The following is a 23,507-nucleotide window of genomic DNA, read 5'->3' on the forward strand; positions in this document are numbered from 1 at the left end:
TGAGCCATTTCCGAGGAGAGTGAGAATTAGCTCAGTAGATAGCGTGTCAGTGAAATAGATCATTATCAAACGATTCAGTTAAGGCTGCCACTGAGAAAATTTCTAATGGCTGTGTGAAAAGAGGCCACTTGTGTTTTAATGACATACTTTTTTCCATAATATCTGACTGCCATTTCACTGTAAAATGAATTCATTTCTGCTGGTTTTGTTCCAGCAAACCTGGTTCAAGTTTGTCTGAGTTTTTCACTGACTTCTGTAAGAGCTTGATGAGACTTTGGTGGTGAATGTGGACCTGGACTTGGGATAAGGGTTTTATTTTCATTTGTACTAGCATAAGTACTGAGTACAGTGAGATGCTTACTTGTATATTTCCTTTAGACTGGGTAATTCGACACAAACACTTAGGAACAGGACATAGGACAACACATCAACCCGTTCCTAGTTTCCAGTTTTGTGGTTTTATAAATGATCAGTCTGTGACACCACTTACTTTTCGGGTTCCTTAACACCCCAGTAACAATGACATTGGGTGTTTTTCCACTGCACCAGGTGCCGTATCTTTGGTGCTTTCCCTTTTCCATTGACTTCCCATTTAGTACCAGTACTAAAAGTTCCAGTACCTAAAGTGCTAACGCTTTGTTTGTTGATTGGTTATGCAAATAGCCTACCTCTGAAACACAATACAACCATCGCCGTGGAAACAGCTGAGAAAACATTAATGAAGTAAAAAAAAAAAATGTTATAATAATGGATGAATGGACAGATGTAGAGATACAAGCTAAACATGTCTGGTCTGAAGAACAGATTCAACAAGATCAAGATGTCATGACAAGAAATGAAGTATTTTGTATAATATACTAGGACAGCATGGTGTTATTTTGTTGTAATAAATATTGCAACGCTCATGCACAAGAAGCAGAGGTAAACTATAAACTGAATTTTAAACATATACTAGATAATCTTGAAAAGGAATAATCATTTTAATTGTAAAACGTGCTAAAAGTTGCTTTTTTCCTTAAACAGCATAAAAATGTTTTAAACTGCCCGCGCTATAATATCTGTACAGAATTGAAAGTAAGAAAAAGCTTGATCTTAATCTAGCTGACTAGTGATGTAAGAATTGCATGTGCATAACATGCGATGTTGGTATTAATATCACACATTATCCAGCCCTACAATACATTGCAGGCATTTTTCGAATTCAGTACAAAATACCCCGGCTTGCGTTGTGATGTCATTCATTACTGGTACCAGTTTTTACATTAGTGGAAAACCAACACCTTGAAGTACCATACTTCTGATACTTTCTTGAAGTACCATACTTCTGATACTTTCTTGAAGTACCATACTTCTGATTCTTTCTTGAAGTACCATACTTCTGATACTTTCTTGAAGTACCATACTTCTGATACTTTCTTGAAGTACCATACTTCTGATTCTTTCTTGAAGTACCAGATGTATGGTATCTGGTGCAGTAGAAAAGTGCCCTTTGATTTTCTTCAGCGTACCGGCACCTCTCATTATCTACCAGTACCGAATAGGAAGGACAATATCGGCACCTACCCTCTTCGCACACTGACTTCCCATTATCTAACTGCTCAAGCAGAAGTCAGGGGCCCTGGGTGGATTCTGCTAAAAGAATGACATCTGCAAAATAGCATGGATGTCACCTGTAGACCGCGACCTGAATGGCCTTCCAGCCACGGCTGCTCCTTCACGTCCTGTCCGGAGCGCTGGGGAGACGCCCCCTTGACACCCACTTGGAGACACTTGGAGGATGTGTTGGCACCGCAAGTTTATATTCATACAGGCAGAGTCACGTGTAGCTATAGGCAGAGCAGACATTTGCCTAGGGAATTGCCTCCCGTATTACTTGCGTTGAGGAAGCAGTGAAATGATCCTCAGCTTTCTTGGTGGAAGCTCCCAAGTACTTGGCCCCAGAAACAGTGGGCAAGCCGGCCCTGATACAAGGACTAAGCAGCAAGCAGTAGCCCATTCTCCTGAACCACCTCCCACCGTATATTCCAGGAATTTTGGTCGTATATCTTTCTCTAGTCCACAGAACAGATGTAGACTATGTTAGCGTCTTCCCACACACCATCATGCAACCGTGCAAAGACAAATAGTTTCTCCATTGTTCTATGGCCAGGCAGGAACCCCCCCTACTCCTCTTCGACCCTCAGGCAGAGCTCTCCTCCCCAGGGCACTGATATAGGTGCTCTGAGATAATGGCGTTACTCTAGGAGATGCCAAGCATATAAGTCTATGCTATTATCTTCACTCCAACTATGGTAGGAAGATTAATTTATGAGAAGGCTCCATTTAAAAAAGTCATGGGAATTAGTCCAAGATATTGCAGTGGAACCTCGTCTTCTTTTACTCTTGATCTTGACAGGTGTTATATGCACAAACACATCCATCACTTTCCATAGATCCACCATGTGAAAAGCCCCAAGCCTGTTTGAAGAGCAAGTCAGGCTTCCTCATTGGGACCCGAAACGCACTCAATTCTCATCCATTTTCATTAAATTTCCAAAACTCACTGACAAATAAACAGAAATTTTTCTGGAAAATGTATCCCATGGATCGAGACAGTGAGTTTTGGAAATTTGCACTTCATTTGAGGAAGCAGCTCACATGCTGGGGTGGGATGCCAGCCTTGATACTGGAGACTCAGCTGACAAACTGAGCCAAGGCACGACTCCATCCCACGATCCCAGTGGTGTGAAACCACAGTACTGCACACCGGTGCACCACACCACCATGTCTCATGACACCATTAGCTAATTTCACTGACACATGTAAAACGAATTAATTCTGCCATGTGTACGTGTGCCAGCATTTGCGTCATGCTAACTTTTCCTTAGCTTTGGCTTCTTGTAAAGTTTTTCTATGGCAGCATTAGCCTTTGAAACAAATTTATTTGTCCTCAAACCTGTCAAATTAAAATGCCCTTCTATAAACGCACAGTGATCGCTGACTGTATTGGAACCTTCTCTTTAGAATTTACGGGTCATCCCAATGTGCCTTCTACTCAGACGACCTCTGGAGGTTACAGTGTCCCATCAAATCACTTCCCCTTCCTCTTCCTTCCAGAAACATGTTTCCAGCAAACCTGGTTCAAGCCACCTTTCAGCAGGTAAGGAAACTGTAAATCAAAATGTCAAATTCTGCACTTCATTGCAGCTTCTACATTAAAGTCATGATTTTATGTGACATTTTATACTGTGATCTCAGTTTTTTGGGAGTAGTACTTTTTCCCAATATACCGGACCATGCTATAAGCTGTAGAAGCTGAAATTGTTACACTAAACCGAGCCAGTTGCCCAAAGGGGAGGCGGGAGATCTCCTAGGATTCTTCTTCAAAGCACGGGGCTTTGTCACATCTCTCAAGCCCCTGTGAGGTCCTAATTGCCCGCTGTTAGGATGGTGATGCTGCCAGGCCTGGCTGAGAGTGAGGGGGCCCCAGGTGGGCGGTGGTTGATGTCGGGTCTTAACCTCCTATATGGATTCCTTAGTCTCCCGACCTCAGGTGAATCAGAGAGTGAAAAACCAGCAGAGCTGGCAGGAGAAAGAGATGTGAGCACATGATCCCTCCCATCGGATTGCGAACAGGAGGCTATTTCAAGCAACTGTGCTCAATCTGCACTCAGAGTCGCATGAATTTAAAGCACATCTGTGAGAGGGAAGAAATGTCAGTTCTCTTACTGAGACTGAGCCCTGAAACTATGTGTCAGGTGAAACCTGCTTTTTTCCATATTGACTATTACATTTCATAGCTTCTGTTCCTTCCTGTATGTCAAAGTATCGGACGAGGAGCATCCCAATCATGAAGACACCGAAACCCACCGCTGGCCAGAGCCCGGCCGAGTCCACGACCCGCCGGGCCCTCATCTACGGCATCCAGGACGACAACGGCACAGACGTCCAGAACTTTTCCCTGGACCTGACACCCTCTCCCGACATCATCCTCCGCAGCCTCCCCGGCACCAGCGAGGGCATGAATGTGCTTGGCATCGTCATCTTCTCGGCCACCATGGGTAAAATGGCTTCTCATTCCGTGCTGGTGGCCCTGTGTCTCACTGAGCACCATTGTCGCCTCACACATTCAGTGGTTCAGCCTTGAATTGAAGCCCCAGCTGTATCTGAACAGTGCTCAGTTCCTGTGGGCTCAGGGATATATATCAGGGGCGGAGCCACAGGGGAACTGAAGGATGATTGGCCCCGTTCTTTGTCACTCACCAAATCAAGTCGTATCTTTGGCTAATGATAAGGTTTATATCTCTGTACAAATTGTGGCCCTTCCTTTCCCCCCTGCCTTGAAAAATCCTAGAACTTCCCCTGTCTAGGCTACTGCCTGCCTCACTCTCTATCTCCATCCTCAGGAATCATGCTTGGCAGAATGGGACCTAACGGCAGTGCTCTGGTCAACTTCTGCCAGAGTCTGAACGAAGCAGTCCTGAAGATAGTCGCCATCGTCATCTGGTAAGTACGGGCCTCCTTCCTGTAGATTTCATCACGTTATTCGGACAGTCGCTCTACTGTGAGAGTATTATCGCTCTGAATGCAAGGACACCACGCTGGGTCGGTAAACTGTGGAGAATTTTCTCCCTGGTATCAGTGAAGTGTCTTACCTTATCACACGTCTTGCTGTCCACAGCTCTGTGTGTGAGGAGTCTCTGGTTTCCAATGACAGTCTAAAATCATGCGGTTAAGTGAATTGGCCATCATTTGCCGAGCTGGGACAGTGTGCTCTGCTATTAACTGACATTTTGTGCTGAATGTCTCCTGCCTTCGGTTCCTTCTGTTTCCTTGGACACATCCCAGGTTTACTGCAACCCTGTGCTGGATCAGCGCTTAAGGGAGATGGATGTGAAAGGCACAAGCTTACGGGTCCCATTTTCTCTGCAGGTATTTCCCCTTCGGCATTGTGTTCCTGGTGGCCGGGAAGATCCTGGAGATGAGCGACCCATCCGATATGGGCAAAAAGTTGGGATTCTACGCCGTCACTGTGGTGATGGGTCTCATCCTGCACGGCCTCTTCATCCTGCCCAGCATGTACTTCTTCATCACCAAGAAGAGCCCCATTGTTTACATCCGAGGAATCCTGCAGGCCCTGCTCATCTCGCTGGCTACATCCTCCAGGTACACCAATCACGTATTCCTTCATCCATCCAGCTTCCGGCAACAGTTCAGGGTGACACGGAGCCTGGCCCTTTTCCCTGGGTGTGAGGTTCAGTGCGTTACGCCTCCATACCTGTGATCAGAAGGCCCCCATTTCGAATCATGCATTCAGCAGAGTAGCTACAGTCATGTGAAAAAATGTAATATTTAGTTCTTTATTAAGAAATAGCAACATATCAATATTCTTCTTTCAAACCATAGCTGTAGATAAAGGTGATGTAATTGTATCACCTACGAAAAAACAAGAAACAAATTCATTTGTTTAACAGAAGAAATTAAATATGATGTCAGTTTCCACTGAGGAAAAGGTTAGGACTCCCTCACATCCATTACTATTCAACATGCCTAGAATTAGACTCTGGTGGTACCACATCAGGTGAAAATGACTAGAACATTGTTACAGGGCTTTTAGGTGTAGCCGGTCTTATTTAACCACAGACATTTAGCTCGCTTTGCTCTTGATTGTTGAAGTGAGCGGTATCACCATGGTGAGATCCAAAGAGCTCTCTGAGGTCTTCAGAAAGAAGCTCGTAGATGCATATGAGTCTGGGAAGGGATATAAAAAAAATCTCAAGAGAGTTTGCAATCAGCCATTCCACTGTCTGGAGAATAATTTACAAGCGGAAAACATTTTAAACAATTGCCAGGTCAGGTCGTCCTAGCAAGTTCAGCCCAAGAGCAGACTGCAAGATGCTGAAAGACGTCTCCAAAACTCCAAAAACCTCATCACGGGGCATACAGCTCTTGCCATAGTTGAATTGAATTATTTGGGCACAGTAACGGAGGACATGTTTGGTGTAAACCAGAGACAGATTTTGAGCAAAAGAACCTCATACCAGTTGTGAAACTTGGGGGAGGAAATGTCATGGTTTGGGGCTGCTTTGCTGCAGCAGAACCTGGCCAGCTCACCATCACAGAATCCACTATGAATTCTTCATTGTATCAGAGGGTGCGTGAGGACAATGTGAGATCATCCGTCCAGCGTGACAATGAAACCCAAAACATTCCAGTAAATCCACCAAGAAAAGGCTTAGACAAAAGAAATGGAGAGTTCTGGAATAGCCAAATCAAAGCCCGGATCTGAATCTTACTGCGATGCTGCGGGGTGATTTGAAACGGACTGTGCACACGAAACACACCAACATCACATTGAAACATCACACAGCTTAAGGACTTCTGCATCGGAGAGTGGGGAAAACTCTCTGCCAGCGAAACAGTCTCCTAATTTTCTTAGTTCATATCTTTTGTTAAATAAGTGAATTTGTTTCTTGTTTTTGCATAGGTGATGCAATTATCATCATACATACCTACAAATATAATTTGAAATAAGATTTAATATTGATATGTTGATATTTCTTAGTAAAATGCAAAATATTTAATGGGGGCCCTAATTTTTTCACATGACTGTACATCTCTACTGGCCCCCTTTTAAGAGCAAAGACTTTAACCCCTTGAAAAATGCACCAGTGCCACTGGATTGTTGGCTGACCCTGCGCTCAGACCCCAAGCTTTGCTCTCACCTCTATATGTGCGTCTCTATATGTGTTTCAAAGGAGAGCAATGTAAGAAAACACGCTGGAGGGTGTGCCAGTCCATCACAGAGCACAGACGCAGTCCTCGGCTTGGTGTTATCTGAGATCCATTAAAGGAAATCTCAGATCTGAGAGCTACTGTACAGATAGCCAGATAAGGAAGGCACCAACAGGCTCCTCTGCCACGTTTTTTGACTTGTAGACACACGGCAGATGGTGAACGTGCTCGTTCACATCCGCGCAGCATGAATATGCAGATCTCCTTAGGGAAAGTTCTTTGAAAAAAAAAAATTTAAAAAGACATTCTAATGCGGGACGTGGGTCCAGAGGGAGTCTTAGGAAACGTGCATCTGGACGGTCAGGAATGAGATGGTGGATACGCTGTATACAAAACAAGAAGTTCTAGAGGTCTTCCAACGAGGAGAGGTCTGCAATAATGGCCAACGGGGAATTCTCCGTTTGTACATTCAGGGATTCAAGCCTATATAAACAAAGCCAGACTATTATAAATAAGCATTGTTGATGCAGAGTTATTCATTAAACAGAGAAATAGCGATAGACCAAACAGTGTGATAACCATCACTGTCATGTGGCTGTTTTGTTCACACTGGCTCAATGCACGTGTGTGTGGGGGCGTTCGCAGGGTTGCTTTGACTCGCTGGGTGGGGGGAGAGGCATGTCGGCCATAATTTATTTTGCATCTGAACCTTAGACTGGTCCGTCACAGCGAGCTCCAGGAGGCGTCGTCGTCCGCCTTCTGTTCCTTTCGCTTTTATTTGCGCTTCAGCTGCAAATCGTCGCGTTGAGTCGTGTGAAATTTCGGAAGCCTTTCCTCCACTGCGGCTCTCCCTTAAACGCACAAAACGGGGTGAGATGATCAGGCAGCATCTGGTTTTAGTTGGAGAAAAAATGAGGGTGAGGGAAAATCCAGGCAGGCTTGGCCCATGCTCCATCCATATGTCCCAGGACCTGACCTTTCGTCTGAACGATCCAGTGAGCCTCCGGTACCGAGTCCGAGGCAGAGCCAGTTTCAGTCTCTCCATACACAACAATACTATCCAATAAATATTTTGTTATTGTTATGTTAGAACCAAACCATATAATTGAAACAAAATAAGTTTGCTTATGCTAACTTTCCAAAACACTTAGATTCCGGGAAGAACAAAATATTTAACCTGGTTTTAATTCCAGCGACCAGAAATAGGCGATTCTTGATTCAAAAGCTTATTGTCATGTGCAGAAGTATTTCAATATTTAGTGGATCACAGAGGCTGCAGGAAGGTCTGGAGACTGGGAGCAGTGTTGTTTGCGATTGCAAACCAGCCCTCGGGACCCCCCAGACAGTTTTTGATCCCTCCGAACTCCCTACTGTGAACTAATCGTGGACTGTCTGGGGGTCCAGGTTGAGAAACACATGTCAGCAAAATTTCTGGGAGTTTGCAGTTGTTACGTTCATAGTCTGTACCTCCACGGGGTGACCACATTCCCCACCTCCAACCCTAGGGGGAGCTCTGACTGGTCCTCCCACCATCTCCTCTCTGCAGCTCTGCCACACTGCCCATCACCTTCAAGTGCCTCCTGGAGAACAACCACATCGACCGGCGGATCATCCGCTTCGTGCTGCCCGTAGGCGCCACCATCAACATGGACGGTACGGCGCTGTACGAGGCCGTGGCGGCCATCTTCATCGCCCAGGTCAACAACTACGAGCTGGACTTCGGGCAGATCATCACCATCAGGTAGACGGAGGCCCGGGTGGGGGGGCCATGAGGGGGCACCCGAATTCGACTGAGCTGGCTTGTCAGTGCTCACGATTCAAACTGAGTGACAAAACTTAAGACCAATTAGGGCAAACAAAAATTAAGAACAATTAAACCACTTGACCAATCAAAAAGCACGATTATGCTGACAAATTGATGTAATCACTTTTGAAAGGAATGGCTAGTAATTCTGATTGGCCAGAGAAATGTGCTCTGGAGGGTTTTTGTTTATATGAATAATGCTAATATATGCCACTGTTGACTGGCTATATAGTCATATTAGGTATAGGTAATTAAACACTTTATTGTACACTGCAGCTACGGCACGCTGGTTGAAAAATGCTGCCTTATGAAAAGTGTGCCTTGGCAGAAACAAGGTTGGAAAATTCTTCTGAACAGAATGTAGAGGGTTTATGGTTTGCATCATGCATAACTCATGGCTGAAAGCGTGTGAGTAATCATTCGCAAAGGGCATCCACTGCTTGGTTGAACTCTATTACTGTCATGTTAGACTTATCTGTAGATGAAATGACAGTCTTTCATCGTATCTCTGCACCAAACAGACCTCAAACAGGCTCCCCCCAGCCCCCGTGGAATACCTGGCCCTCACTCTCTGTGCCTGCATGGTTAAACCTGCGATATTTCACATAGGTTTTTTTTTTTTTTTTTGTCAGATTTGTGGCCAAACCGTGGTGATTTCCACTAAGAGGAGAGCAGAAAAAGAGCAGAATGTTCTGCCAGCCCACAATGCACTGCGAGTCCATAAACCTTTAAGAGGTCCAGGATTGACTTCTCCATATTATGGCCACTCGGCACGACACACCACACACACACAGGCAGGATGAAAACTGGTCCTGAAGATGACACTAATCAAGTCATTTTAAGGAATTAAGCTTTGTTTTACATTCTGCGGTACAGAATGTCACAATACTAGGACCCAGATAGTTCAAATTACTATTACTAACTAAAAGAAAATCCATCCACCTTTACGGTATAATGGCTGTCCAAACTCCGGAATATCTAATGTATTTTCTACGAAACTGCACAACAAAGCTCACCACCCAACCAGAAGAAGGGGTTTAACAATCACTGCTGACTGGCCTCCTTGCCCTTGATGCATTATCCCTCAGAGTCATGCTGAATTACGGTTTTTATTCTTGTCCAAGACATCAGTGCCGTACTGCCACATGTGGGTCCTGCTCCCCCATCCTGAGCTGTAATGTGTGATCCGACCCTTTGAGCCGCGTGGGTGTTTGAATGAAGCCCAGAATATCTGTTGACTGTGGTTAACAGCAGGGACAGTCGCCACAGGTGAGAGTTGACAAGACCCCATGCTTGTTTCTCCATTACTCCCAGTATAACAGCCACAGCAGCCAGCATTGGTGCTGCAGGGATCCCCCAGGCAGGCCTAGTTACCATGGTGATCGTGCTAACATCTGTCGGATTGCCTACTGATGACATCACCCTCATAATAGCAGTTGATTGGGCGCTGTAAGTAAGTCCTGTAGAAACTGTATGAATCTCATAAGATGTGAGCATTTTCATTATTCGAGTTTTGAATATCTTTTGAATTTTTTGTTTTTTAAAACTTACAAACAACTAGCTGGGTGATCAGATGAACATTATGAATGCATTGTTTACATTGAGGCATGTTAAATATTATAGTAGGGACCGTATCGGAACTGATCCGACGTCTGACCTGTCCTTGGGACCCACACAAGCTTGTGTCTTTCAGGGATCGTTTCAGGACCATGGTCAATGTGATGGGAGATGCACTGGCTACCGGAATCATGGCTCACATCTGCAGGAAGGACTTCATCAAGGAAGGGGAAGGGGTAACCAGCCCACTGCACTGGTCTGAAAGGACAGACATAAAGACAGACAATCAGGCAGGTAGAGAGACAGACAGAAAGACAGGGTGACAGACAGGCAGATAGAGAGACAGACAGACAGACCAACAGAAATACAGGCAGGTACAGAGGCCGGCAGGTAGAGAGACGGGCAGACAGACAGGCTGACCTAGACAGACAAACAGGCAGGCAGACTGAGAGACAAACAGAGAGACAGATAAGCAGGCACAGCAATAGATAGGCAGGCAAATAGACAGAAAGTATGACAGACGCAGGGAACACTCACACACCATTCACTCACACACACCATTCACTACTACGGGCAATTTAGCAACTCCAATTAGTCTCAGCATGTTTTTGGACTGTGGGGGGAAACCGGAGTACCCAGAGGAAATCCCACGACGACATGGGGAGAACATGCAAACTCCACACACATGTGACCCAGGCGGAGACTCGAACCCAGGTCCCAGAGGTGTGAGGCAGCAGTGCTAACCACTGCAACACCATGCCGCCTCATACTTTATTAAACCTTGAAGGGAATTCTAGGCATAAATAGTGGCAATAGAAAACATCCTAGGCTTTTACTACCTCTAATGTATGATTTAGACATTTTAGTATCGCACAGCTGCAGGCATTAATTCCCGGCCATGAGAAAAAGCCATGAGCAACCGGCACAAAGGAGTTATAGTGTCATAGAGAAATAGATCTGAAGGACAACTATCCGAATCCTTATCCTTGATAGTGAATTACTAATGGGTTTTCTGTTTAAAAAATATCTCCAGGTTTCTTTAATCAAAGCCTTATTTTAAAGCCACAAAAATGTTTGTATTTCAAAATGTCTGAACTGAAAGCTGTGGTGTATTAAAGGTAAAAATCATTGTACAGCTCAGACTAGCGACTACTCCCCTAACCACAGGTGCCACTCATCTGTGAGACCAAGCCTACAGCCAATGTCCTCCCGGCCACGCCATATCAGAAGAATGGTGGCTACCAGCCCCCCCCGGGCATCAAGCCAGAGCGCATCCCACCCGACGTCGGCCGGCTGATACAGCTGGAAGAGGGATTGAGTCCCACAGAGAGGAAAAAGCTCCCAGCTCTGCCCAGGCATGTGGACAAGGACCATTGTACCATCGACATGAATGGCCTTGAGACTAACGTATAGAGTGGATTGTCATTCTGGCCACACCCCCATAATGACCACACCTACCAGTGGCCACACCCCTAACAATGGTCACAGTCCCTTGGATAATTATTGGTGAGGATGAATGTTCCTCAATCTTGTATTTTTTTATTGTTGCATTTTTTATACAATTTTCTGAAATGAAAACCATATCAGGTGTTTCTGTTTCTGTATGTATGTGTACTGTATACCATGATGTAGATATTCAGCACAGAGTTGCTGGGATGCAGGCTGTACCATGATGTAGATATTCAGCATAGAGATGCTGGGAAGCAGGCTGTACCATGATGTAGATATTCAGCATAGAGTTGCTGGGAAGCAGGCTGTATGATGATGTAGATATTCAGCATAGAGATGCTGGAAAGCGGGCTGTACCATGATGTAGATATTCAGCATAGAGTTGCTGGGAAGCAGGCTGTACGATGATGTAGATATTCAGCATAGAGTTGCTGGGAAGCAGGCTGTACCATGATGTAGATATTCAGCATAGAGGCAGTTGTCCTGTATCAATGTGGAAAATTGGGGCCCCCCAGAAGTTTAAGGGCCGAATATTTAGGGAGTCGAAGAAGCAAGTGTCACCCTTGAAGGACCCGACTGTCATGCTTGATGGACTATCAGCAGGTCCTGCAATGGGAGATGGACTAAACCTGGTGTGGTTATGAGGCTCCATGGAAGATCACTGTTGCCATGGTTCCACTCTAACCTCTATGGCTCCTGGAGGATAAAGCATGTTAGAAAGGGCGAAGACGGGAGCATCGCAGCCATTGTGCCACACCACATGTTCATGCTATTGTGTCGAGCAGTTGGCCATTTCCTCATGTGTTGGGGATCACATGACCTCTGCGGCCCCGAAGTGAGGCAGGAACGCCAACCAGTAGCAAAGGCAGGCAGGTTGGACTACATATATTTACACACAGCTGCTCATAGCACCGCCTACGCCTACTGTAAAAAAAATATCTTTTAATTTAACTTACACAGTGTTTAAACTTTTTCCCCCGTTAATTTCTGAAAAAAAAATTGTGAAATTCCAAAAATGTGCAGCGTCAACCTTGTTTAAATGTATATGAGAAAAGTCCTTAAAATGTGCTTGTTAATGTGATATTTGAGCTTTTACCCTACAGTATTTATACTTTTTGGTCTGCGTTGACTTTGGTCGTTTTTACAGTGCTTGTTTTAGTATTCGTTACGACACCTGATGAGCAAAACTGACCACCATTAATTAATCTGAATGTATTATGTCATAATGTACATTGACAGAGGATTCATTCATTTATGAATAACAGACGACATGCTTTCGCAGATTCTATGCTGGAATTATCTGGTCTCTTGATAATGTTTTGGGTAATATTCATAAATTCTCAAATCTTCAGTTTATAAATAAAATCCATCTTTTATATTCATAGTGTCTTGATCAGTTTTCCTCAACGAAATTCCCATCAAGTGTAGTCGGAATATCTGATTTTCTTTAGCTAATGACTTCCAGAAATTCATAAGCAAACAAAACCTAGAGAGAAAGGTTTTGTTTTTCCAAATAATTTATTGCTGTGTATTACATTCGATTTATAAATGCAAAGGTGCAATACACAAAATACATTATTTCATAGCATTGCATTACTGTTGTAGTGTGAGTATCAAAAAATACATATGGGCTCTTTTACTCTGGAAAGAAAACAGGCCGGACATAAAGTGTGCAAGTTCATTGGTAGCATCTGTGGCATTTCCCGCTAAAGCGAGAGGCTGCTGGTCTGCAAAGTGACAAAGCAAACAGATCAATGAGAGTGTGTCCTTTTCTTGCGGATCATTCCAAAAGTGACATTAGAAAGAGCTCCGCAACTGAACTCCTGGACTGAGGGGTTCAGTCTGGACTCACCCGAGGCTCTGAATCCACCGTAGACAAAGCTTTTGACATCTGCCATAGGAAAAGCACTCAGCGGGCGGTCCAAGAGTCTGAGAAGACGCTCCCCTTCGTGATCATCCATACCCTCCCCCATAAGCTACATCCCGGACATCCTTTCCACCCATGCTCCTCAGCTCGCTCTTGTAGGTTCAAGGACCCCTGAGATAGGTTCATGCCATGTTAGGCGTGCAACATGGAAGAACAGCGAGGCAAGCAGAAGAGAAATGCACAGGCTGAAGCGCAGACACAAAGCCAGAGACATCTGGTAACCTGCACCAAATAGAAATCTGACATGTTCTTCTCCCACTATCTCTGTGGGGTTGTGTTTCATCCCATAATTCTGCTCTGCATTCATACAATCTCACTAGAAGAAATAATGCACTTTTTTCCACCTTGAATCTGCATCATGTCCATTTTCCCAGAATCCACTGCACTTTTTTTTTACTGATCTTCTTCTTCCTCCTCCATCTCCTCTTCCTCGCCATCATCTTCTGGTCCACTGGATCCTGGGCCGATGTCCAGCACCTGCAGATTCTTCAGGTAGGAGAAGGCACTCTCCTTCACCACATTAGCGGGCAGCCGGTTGAACCTGAGGCATGAAATCGAAAGGTCAGTTTACCGCAGAAGACGCCAGCTGTGAAGACTCTTTACACCACATTACACGGCACATTTACATCGGAGTAACACATCGCCAAGGCAATTTCCATAGAAAGTGTATTACAAGTCATATAAGTGACCGTGTGGCTCAGCAAGTTGGGATGCTGTAAATGTGATCGGAAGGTCTTCGGTTCAAATCCTGTAGCTGGAAGAGTGACCATTGGGACCCTGAGCAAAGCCCTCAACCCCCAACTGCTCCGTGGACTGTCTGGCCCTTCTTTCCCGAAAAGAAAATGTATGTCTCTTCAAATAAAAACTCTTGCTAAATAAATAAAAAGGTAACAGTTTAAACCTGTTGTCCTTGCAAGTTAGTCACAGGCAAAAGCCGAAGTCTGATGCAGCAGCTGAGAAAGAATGAATTCCCCCGCAAGCTGGATCAGGTCGGACCAGTAGACAGACAGACAGACAGACTTTAGATGGTTGTGTTCTGCTGCCAGGAGGACAGTCACCCTACCGAGACATGCCCCCTAAGGTAGCAGGTACAGATGGGTTGCAGGATAAAAACAAACTAAATCCATTGTGGCCTGCAGAATAAAAGCATCTTATAAACAAACCTCATAATGAAGAGCATTTTTGGTGACGCTACTAACTGCATCGAGGCAATAAAAAATATCCAGCACCATCTGCTCTGAGCGCCCTGCTGTGTGTGGTTTAGATGTAAACAGCTGCATGGTCAACATCTGGAGAGAGAGAGAGAGAGAGAGCATGTGTGTGAGCATACCTGAGGAAGATGCTTTTGATGTTGGGCACGCTCTCAAAGGAACTGGCGTGGATGCTGCTGATGCGGTTGTTCTGCAGGTAAAGGTACTCCAGGGACTCCGGGAGGTCAGGAGGAACATGGGACAGCTGGTTTTCTGCCAGGTCCAGGGTCTGTGATACAAACAGTTCTCAGTAGACTCAAGCGCACCCGTCCAGGTGGAAATTCCAAGTGGTAAATTCTACAGCAATTTAAACAATTACTAATCAGTTCGACTCTCTTTAAAGCTGAAAACAGGGCAAGGTGTTCTAGGTTGAGTTTGGATGAAAACAAAAATAGCAAGTCTATTTATGTTGAAAAAACGACTATATGCTGAGGATTCTACTGCCTTGCTGTGATGGTGATGTGATGTCGACTGAAGCTAAGCAGGGATGAAGATTAATGGTTCTTTATTTTCAAGCTGAATGGTTTTCCTTTCAGAACAAGGAGGCAGATCAGAGGCGTCCCGCTCACCGTCAGAGAGATCAGCTCCTGCCAGGCACCCTGGTAGATGGAGCTGAGTTTCAGTTGGTTGTTGCCGAGGTTCAGCTCACGCAGCTTGCTCATGCCGGCGAGCGCTCCTTCAGGGATGGTAATCATCTGGTTGTCCTTGACCTTCAGAACCTGCAGGCTCTTGGGGAGTCCAACGGGCAAGGCGTGCAGCTTGTTTCCGGAGAGGTCCAGAGACTCGAGCAAGCGAAGTTTCCGGAAGGCCTCCCTGTGCAGACGGGGACTAGTGATCTTGTTGTAGCTCAGGTTGAGCTCGATCAGGGTGTAGAGCAGGGCCAGGTCGTTGCGCTCGATCTCGGAGATGAAGTTGTGGAGCAACATGAGTGTTTTGGCACGTCGGGGAAGCCCGCGAGGGACACGCTCTAGCTGGTTGTTGTACATGTGGAGCGTGTGCAGCTTCTTCAGGCCATGGAAGGCCATAGGGTGGATGGAGCGTGCCCGCAGCTGGTTGTTATGCAGCAGCAGGTACTCGAGGTTGCGTATGGGAGTCAGGGCATCAGCGGGGATGCTGCTGAGGGAGTTCTTCTCCAGGTGAAGTAGCACCAGGTTGCGGGGGAGGCCCTTTGGGACCATGCTGAGGTTGTTGTTGGACAGATCCAGGTACTCAAGCCTGTTCAGATGGCTAAGAGGAGACAGAGAAGGCTACACCTCAGGGCTACACCCATTCTAAGACACTGACTAAGGATGATGTTCTCAAATGTCAAATACATGTCCTATACAATGTATATATATAAAAATATTAATAAAATACACATCTTCAAGATCCACTGACTCGACAATCACCATTCGTTTTCATTTAAATAAATCCTTGCACACAGTTTCATATTTAATCACTCACTGTACAAGTTCCACTCTTATTGACTTCATAAGCTGATTTGCATACACCCTAACCCTAACGCTAACCCTATTGGTACCCTCCCTCTGGTTGTCTCCCCTTTATTTATATGTTGACATGCTTATTTTTTTATTTATACATCTTTATTCCTATACCTACCTCCATTTTACTTTTATTTTACTCATATTTTCTATATTTTTGTCTTTATATATTTAATTATATACTCCAGGCCGCCACTTGAACCAAAACAAATTTCTTGTATTTTTTCTCTTACTTGACAAATAAAAAGATTCTGATAAGGCCAATTATCCAAAGATCTTTTCTCCAGTACATCTGTGCCCCTACCACTTCTTTTGAAGTTCCAATTTACATTATCCATTTTCTTTTGTCCTTAGTTATTGGTTGGTTCACGTCGGAACACCTACATTTAGGTAATTGTTTGACAGCTGTAGATGGCAAAATGCTAGACGACCTAGCAGGTATGACCTTCTCATCACCTTCAGGTCTGATCCCGGTGAAGCCTTCTCACCTGAAGGTCTCATCGTCGATACCATCGTTGCTCAGGAGGTTGTTTTGTAGGTACAGTTCCCGCAAGTGGAACAGGCTGTCAAAAGCACCAGGTGGGATTTTCTCCAGTTTATTGTTCTGCCCAAGAGAGGATGAAGACATCATTGGAAAGTGGAACCTAGGGCTGCTGGATTCATGTTTTTCATAAGACGCCTCAGAACTCCGGCAGGACCATGGGTAGGGTGACCAACTAATCCACGTCAGAAGGAAAACGATGAGCTAAGACAGGGTTTATAAACTACCATTTCAAACTGCTTGATGAGCCTTTCAATCAAGGAAACAAACCAGTGAAAGTACAAGATGAACCAAACAATTTAGCCAAACATAGCAGCCTTTCAGGTTTAAAGTAGTTTGTAGAACCTGAAGTAGCTGATAGTGTCCCTCCTGACATGGATTAAGAGGTCACCCTAGGCCTGGGTAAAATAGCCTGTCTATGGGACATCCCTGTGTTCTCCCATCATACACTGGGGCATTCTTTAGGTTCTCTTGGTAAAAAGAATTTGCACTGGTGGGCATGAATAAATTACTCCATTTTTCTTCCCAAGAATTTCCCCTCAATGAATATAGTTTAGCTCTGTTTCTTTTGCATATAAGTCTTTCAGTAGCCTTTTACACAAGCAGAATGCAGATGTTCTTGGAGAACATGTCCATACCTTCAAGTGGAGGCGGTAGAGAGCCTTTGGGAGGTTCCTGGGCACATATCGCAGGAAGTTGCTGGACATGATGAGGATCTCCAGGTTGTCAGAGCCATTGAACATGTACTCCGGGAGGCCAGCATCTGTCAGCTTGTTGTTGTGAAGGTAAACTGACCTGAGGAGGTGAGGACGAAGGGTGAGGACATTAAAGAGCCAGGGTATTAAACATGATCAGGCCCTGGGGCAGAAAGGTGGTGACTTTTAAGCTTTTGGGAGTTTTACTTACATAAAAATGTTCTGACAACAGAAGGAAAAATGATTGGTTCAGAGTGACAACCAGGGATTGGCAGGCAAGTAACAGCGTAGCAGTGTGAATGTAACAGCGTGAATTCGTACGTATTTTATGTGCATTTGCGCCGATATGACAAGAAATTATTGTGCATTTTATCTGCTAATTCGTACTTCATTTGTGGTAGAGAGGTTAAAATCCACGGTAACTTCTTGTCATATTGGCGCATATGCACATAAAATACACACGTATTTCCGCTGATACATTAAGCAATTGCCACACGTGTTCCTTTTAAAGGTGAATGCGTACTTGCGTACGAGTTATGTCAATCCCTGGTGATAACCAATCAAACTGTAGAGGAGGTGGGGCCAAGCAACTAGAAAGAGGTGGCACCAAGTCATCTTATTGGTTGGTCCCGCCTCCTCTAGTTGCTTGAACCCACCTCCTCTACAAAGTGATTGGTCATCGCTCTGAACCGCTCATTTTTCCTTCTGCCCTCAAAACATTTTTGTGTAAGTAAAACTCCCATTTTTGCCAGGGGGCCCTTACTTCAATCCCATCTTGTGGCCAAACGTGTAGGGATAGATGGTGGTGAGCTGATTGGCAGCAAAGTCTGCGCTGACCAATGAGGGCGGTAGGTGCCTTGGCGCTGTAGTGAGCTGTGGACGCAAAGTGTGGCAAAACGGTGTAGAAGTCTGTACAGTCATTCATTGCAGTGCAAATGGAAGCCATGACATGCTGCTGTTAAGGCAAAGTTAACAGGAGGAATGAATCTAACAACAGAGCCAGCTGACTCTGAGGTACCCCCCCCCCCCCCCCCCCCATTATGCTATACGCGTTCATTGACACATAACAGGCATTAATGTCTGAGGAACTGGCTGCTGTGTACTCCATATTGGATCTGTGGCTTTACACAACAGTGTCTCTGAGTATATGAAGCTATATCTTTAGTAGGACATGCAGTATCTAGAAGAAATCGACAAATCGCTTTCAAGTGTAAAACAGCAGAATTACTGATTACAGTATTTTTAAATAAATATTTTTTTTAATTGCAAGAATTAAAGATAAAGTTAGGCTTTTATATGGAACAAAAGTATACTCTTTTATAAGAGTTCAGAGTGTCCTGGTCAAATGCCACAGTGTGTCATAGTCTGCTGGTCACTGTTCAGAGTGTCTCAGAGTGTGTCAGAGTGTGCTGGTCACTGTTCAGAGTGTCTCAGAGTGTGCTGGTCACTGTTCAGAGTCACTGCTCAGGGTCCCAATGGTCACTGGGGGCTGATATTGCTCACCTTATTATTGGCCAGGTACAGGTAACTTAAATGTTCCATCACCTCAAATCCCTCATCTTCAAGACCTGTATCCGACACAAAATAAAAAGTCTGTTTCACTTGAATGGTTTTCATGTAGAACACACATGGAATGACATCTAAATAGGAGCTAGACAGGAAGTCTGTTATGTAGTAATTCAAGGATCATCCAAGATACACAACACAGGTCAGTGCCTTCACATATTTACATGAACACGAGAGACTCTGCCTGTGGTCCAGTCATTGCAGCCTAATGATTTGTGAAACTGGGTCAAAAGTGGTTTGGCAGCCAACAAGGTGAAAATATTTTCAAAATATAACTTGCAAAATTCACAAAAAAATTTAACAACTCAGTGCTACAGTATTTACGACTTGCACGCACACACACACATACACACACAACAAAACCACTACTGTCCCAATTCGACTCCAAATCCCAGTTTACAAATGTGAACCAGACACTGCACCTGGTCCCAGTTCTAAATCAACTATGAGGCTCTCTGTTCCCCACAAACCCCACAAACTCGCACTACTGAACCAGCTCACGGTGTTTGGATGTAAGAGACCTTCACAGATCAGATATAGGAATTTATTTAAACTGTTAGAAAAAAAGACTATCTGATTAAACAGAAGATACTGCTTGTCAGCAATGTAATAAATATTGTTCTTACTGTGTGATAGAATATCATTACTTTCAGTTGTTATTATAATGCACAAAAAAGGGATCAGAATGATTGTTTTTTTCATGGTGAACCAAATGAACCAGAGAAACTCGAAACTGAGATAACTGTGGTCTACTTACAGTGTGGGAATTCAAAATATCATACCTACAGAATCCCCAGACATTGGGCAATCAGTTATTTCATTAAATGATGGCACTAGATTTTTAACTGTAAAATAACAAGATGGAGTAAATGTTTAGTCTTGTTAAGTGTCTAAGCAGTTAGCACTTATAAACAAATTTTCTGATATAATCTGTTTATGTTACTGTCTGAGTGAGTTTCACGCTACTTTCCAGGTCATGTGACTGTATTTCAGTTTCCTTTGGCAGTGCCCCTTACCAGCTCCTCCCAGCACACCTCTGTCTGATATTTACCATGTGACGTCAGCCGGTTGTTCTGCAGGTTTAGCGTCTCCAGCTGGTGCAGCCCCGAAAGATCCTCCACAGTCACCACTTCGATTTGGTTGTTCTGGAACGCAAGGGGACAGCCATGAGAAGCGCCACACTAAGCGTGTCCAGTGGGAGGTCTCATGAGCGCCCTCTTGTGGCCGGCTGACCTGTAGGGAGAGCTGACGCGTGTCCTCAGACAGCTGAGTGGGGAACTCCTTCAGGTCCACTCCTGCACAGTCCACCACGCCATCCACCATGCAGCTGCAGTCCTGCGGACAGTAAACCCTCCGGGGCTTTGCGACGCGAATGGGCTGTGTAACTTCCACTTCATCTTCCTCTTCATCCTCCTCCTCCTCCTCCTCCTCCTCCTCCTCCATCTCCACTTCACTGGACACTAACGCCAGGCCCAGCATGAGAATGCAGAGAGCCCTCAGGAGCCCCTGGTGTCCCGCCATGCTCACTGGCCGTCCAGGTGCCCAAATGACAGGAGGCTCTATCCCCAGTGCCTTTAACCTCCCTATCCAGGCCGACAGCGCTGAACGGGATTATTACTGCACCACACAGAGCTCTGAAGGGCCAAAGCGCTGAGCGGGATTATTACTGCACCACAGAGGTCTGATGGGCCGGAGTGCTGAGCGGGATGCTTACTGCACCACAGAGGTCTGATGGGCCGGAGTGATGAGCGGGATGCTTACTGCACCACACAGAGCTCTGAAGGAGAAGGAGAGCAAGGCACTGGTAATGGATCCAGTAAAGACTCAAGAAAGGTTTTACAGCTACATCATTTGTTGTGGGCTCAGGAAAACCTTGGACGTTCTCTTCAGCAAAAGAGTAGCATAATTTCTTTTTCCATTACTTTTCATTACTTACCAACTGGGTCATTCACCAAGGAACATTTTGTTTTTTTAAAATCTCAGTTTCTGTTTGGCCTGGTTGGACTAAATACATAAAGACATCATGCTACTATAAAGTTCTTTTCCACATCAGATATTCCTATGAAACCATCCAATCAGTCCACATCAGTGTTTTAAACTAAACTTTACCATATAAAACATGTAGTATCACCCTTAGAACACAGTGTGGTCTCAATAGTTCTTCTCCTGGCCTACATGGAACCTAGTCTGTTGCCTACTAACAGATATATCACAACTGTCTAGCTACTGTCATTTTAATTAATACATTATACATTCATACATGCACTTTAATAATTGGCATTTTAGTGAAATGAAATATTTCTTTATGCAATAGTATAATGTCTTTCTGATGGCTGAAAAACAGGTGGATGATGATTAAGTCACTTTAAATACTGCTAGTTAACCAATACCCTGCTGCAAAAATAGTACATATCAGTTCACACTTCTACAATGTGTGTTTCATTTATGTATTAGTGGTATTACATGCAAACAATTCAATATTCATATTTGCAGGTCGATTGACTCTCAGTCTTATATTGAAAAGAAAAGTTTACTTTGTTTATTGAAAACCTTTTGTATGATGCAATAAGAAGACATCATTTTTTGTGTTATTTGTGAAAACATGAAAATTCTGTAGGAAGTTTTTTGTTTCAAGAGCTCAGTGTTAGATGCAGAGCTCTGCGTTTTTCCAAGCTAAGCTCAACAACCTGTTGCATACTAGGTTTCTACCTTCTTGCACATCGTCCTCAATGTTTAGTTACACGCAGAGCCTAATATTCTACATACACCTCTGAATTTCGTCCAAAACAGTCCTTCTTATTTTGTTACCAGCAGATTGCAGCATTTTCCCGGAGAGCCATGAAATGTCTACCCTGTCATCTCCTCCAGACGGTGATGGACGGTTTCCAAAGAGGCAACAGTTTTTATGGCTATTAACGCCTCCAAAACATTCTCTCAGGGATCCGAAAGCCTCAGGCTGTGTGTCCAACAACCATCCCAATGGCCAGTAATTTCTTATGACAAAACTGTGACTAGTCGTTTACACACGGCACTCTACAAAATAAAGCTCTCAAATTCCAGCTCCATACAGGCGTCCAAAAGCCTCAGCGAGCGCAATCAGACAGGGGCATCTCCACAGCTCTGTCTCTCTCAGGCTGTTGCCTCCAAACAGAGCTCAAGAACCGTCACATGACGTCAGAGTGGCCCGTGGGATTCGACCCTAAAATGTGGTGGCACGCGTCGACTTTTCTTTACCGTCTCTAGGCGAGGTCAGCGACCGAGGGAGACGACTCGCGGTCCCACCAGAAAAGGTCCCCTAACAGAAATGGAAGGAGAGCTGAAGCTTCACCGTCTGCCCCGATGCCTTCCAGATGTGAGTGGGAGTGAGCGCCTGGGACAGCAGAGGAGAGGGACTGGAGCAGGGCAGAGAGCGGCGGAAGGAGGGAGGAGGGAGAGACGGAGAGAGAGAGAGAGAGAGAGGCCCGTCTTCCCAGCCAAATCTCTAGCTGCTTCACTTTTCCCTTTTCTCTCTCTCTCTCTCTCTCTCTCTCACTCTCTCTGCAACAGGTCTTTTCAAATCTCCATATGGAAATGCATTCATAAAGTAAAGATTAATGCATGTGCAAAAGGTACCATTAATTCTGGATACGCTCCCATTTCCATCGCATCGTTCCGCAGCAGGAAATAATCTGGACAAGTAGCAAACTTTTCCCCTATTGTTCGTGTATATCTGGGGTCATTTCTTAAAGAACAGAAAACAGTAATATAACAGGCAACTCAAATATGAAAATGCTGATATCTGTGCTACGTCAGAGAAGATTACTTTTAGGTACATTTTATAATATCTGTGGTCTTCCCAGCACCAAACATGAAGGCTTGGGGTCTAACCAGGAAGCACAGAATCCGAGCTAGAAATTCTTCCTGTCATCTTGGGTCCCTAAAAAAGTAGAAGTTAGGGCCCCTACAAAGTGCAGGACCCCCCCCCCAGACTAGGGTGACCACCTCATCCATGTTGTCTCTGTTTCCTTGGTTTGTTTCCTTGATTGAGAGATTCATCCAGCTGCTTCACATTAACATTAGTGACACATGCATGCCTGGCTATTGCAACCGAATTTAGATACACCTAACAGCTTAGCTGCATGCCTTTGGACCGCAACAGGAAAGCACATGTTCATCGTGTGTGTGCCGTGTGAAGACTGGTACCCCACCCAGGGTGTACCGCTGCAAGTAGTTAGAAGATGGATGGATTTTCAGATCATGTGACACATCTCATTGAAGCCCATGTTACTACCTACCCCACAGTAGTTAAGGCACAAGCATCGAACATCAGCTTAAAATCTGACATAGAGTGAGCACAGCTGACGCTGCAGCTCAGTTAAACTGCATCCGAGGTCGTTGGGTTACTGTCCAGAAGGCCGCTGCGTGCTGCCGGACGTAACCCCTACATCTGTTCCAGATCACCCTGAGGTCATTCCTCCAAGCCGTAAAAGTCTCCAATGGACAGGGAGGATTCCACAGGTTTCAGCTTGGGACCATAAGGCTTT

The 23,507-nt window shown here is 44.8% G+C and overlaps 3 protein-coding genes across 5 annotated transcripts in view; 2 read left to right on the top strand and 1 right to left on the bottom strand.

The window, feature by feature from the left end:
- slc1a7b (solute carrier family 1 member 7b) overlaps nt 1-11,510 on the top strand; it is a 29,063-nt gene extending 17,553 nt beyond the window's left edge. For all 3 annotated transcript variants that reach the window (XM_048976662.1, XM_048976664.1, XM_048976663.1), the window contains 8 exons: nt 3,097-3,139; nt 3,806-4,040; nt 4,386-4,485; nt 4,912-5,145; nt 8,261-8,455; nt 9,833-9,967; nt 10,212-10,311; nt 11,243-11,510. In XM_048976662.1, coding sequence (XP_048832619.1) covers nt 3,097-3,139; nt 3,806-4,040; nt 4,386-4,485; nt 4,912-5,145; nt 8,261-8,455; nt 9,833-9,967; nt 10,212-10,311; nt 11,243-11,488 — 1,288 coding nt within the window. In that variant the 3' untranslated portion in view covers nt 11,489-11,510. The remainder of the gene's footprint in view (nt 1-3,096; nt 3,140-3,805; nt 4,041-4,385; nt 4,486-4,911; nt 5,146-8,260; nt 8,456-9,832; nt 9,968-10,211; nt 10,312-11,242) is intronic.
- tmco1 (transmembrane and coiled-coil domains 1) overlaps nt 1-23,507 on the top strand; it is a 153,132-nt gene that overhangs the window by 86,466 nt on the left and 43,159 nt on the right. The window lies entirely within an intron of this gene.
- podn (podocan) lies at nt 13,024-22,374 on the bottom strand. The gene is made up of 10 exons (XM_048976661.1): nt 22,219-22,374; nt 20,218-20,761; nt 20,036-20,129; nt 18,922-18,986; nt 18,182-18,291; nt 17,362-17,518; nt 16,671-16,786; nt 15,271-15,928; nt 14,782-14,930; nt 13,024-13,992 (listed from the first exon to the last, which is right to left on the bottom strand). Exons 2-10 carry the CDS (start codon nt 20,503-20,505, stop codon nt 13,845-13,847), a joined length of 1,785 nt encoding a protein of 594 aa, XP_048832618.1. The 5' UTR covers nt 20,506-20,761; nt 22,219-22,374; the 3' UTR covers nt 13,024-13,844.

Source organism: Brienomyrus brachyistius, chromosome 15, assembly GCF_023856365.1.
Source record: "Brienomyrus brachyistius isolate T26 chromosome 15, BBRACH_0.4, whole genome shotgun sequence".
Lineage (NCBI taxonomy): Eukaryota > Metazoa > Chordata > Actinopteri > Osteoglossiformes > Mormyridae > Brienomyrus > Brienomyrus brachyistius.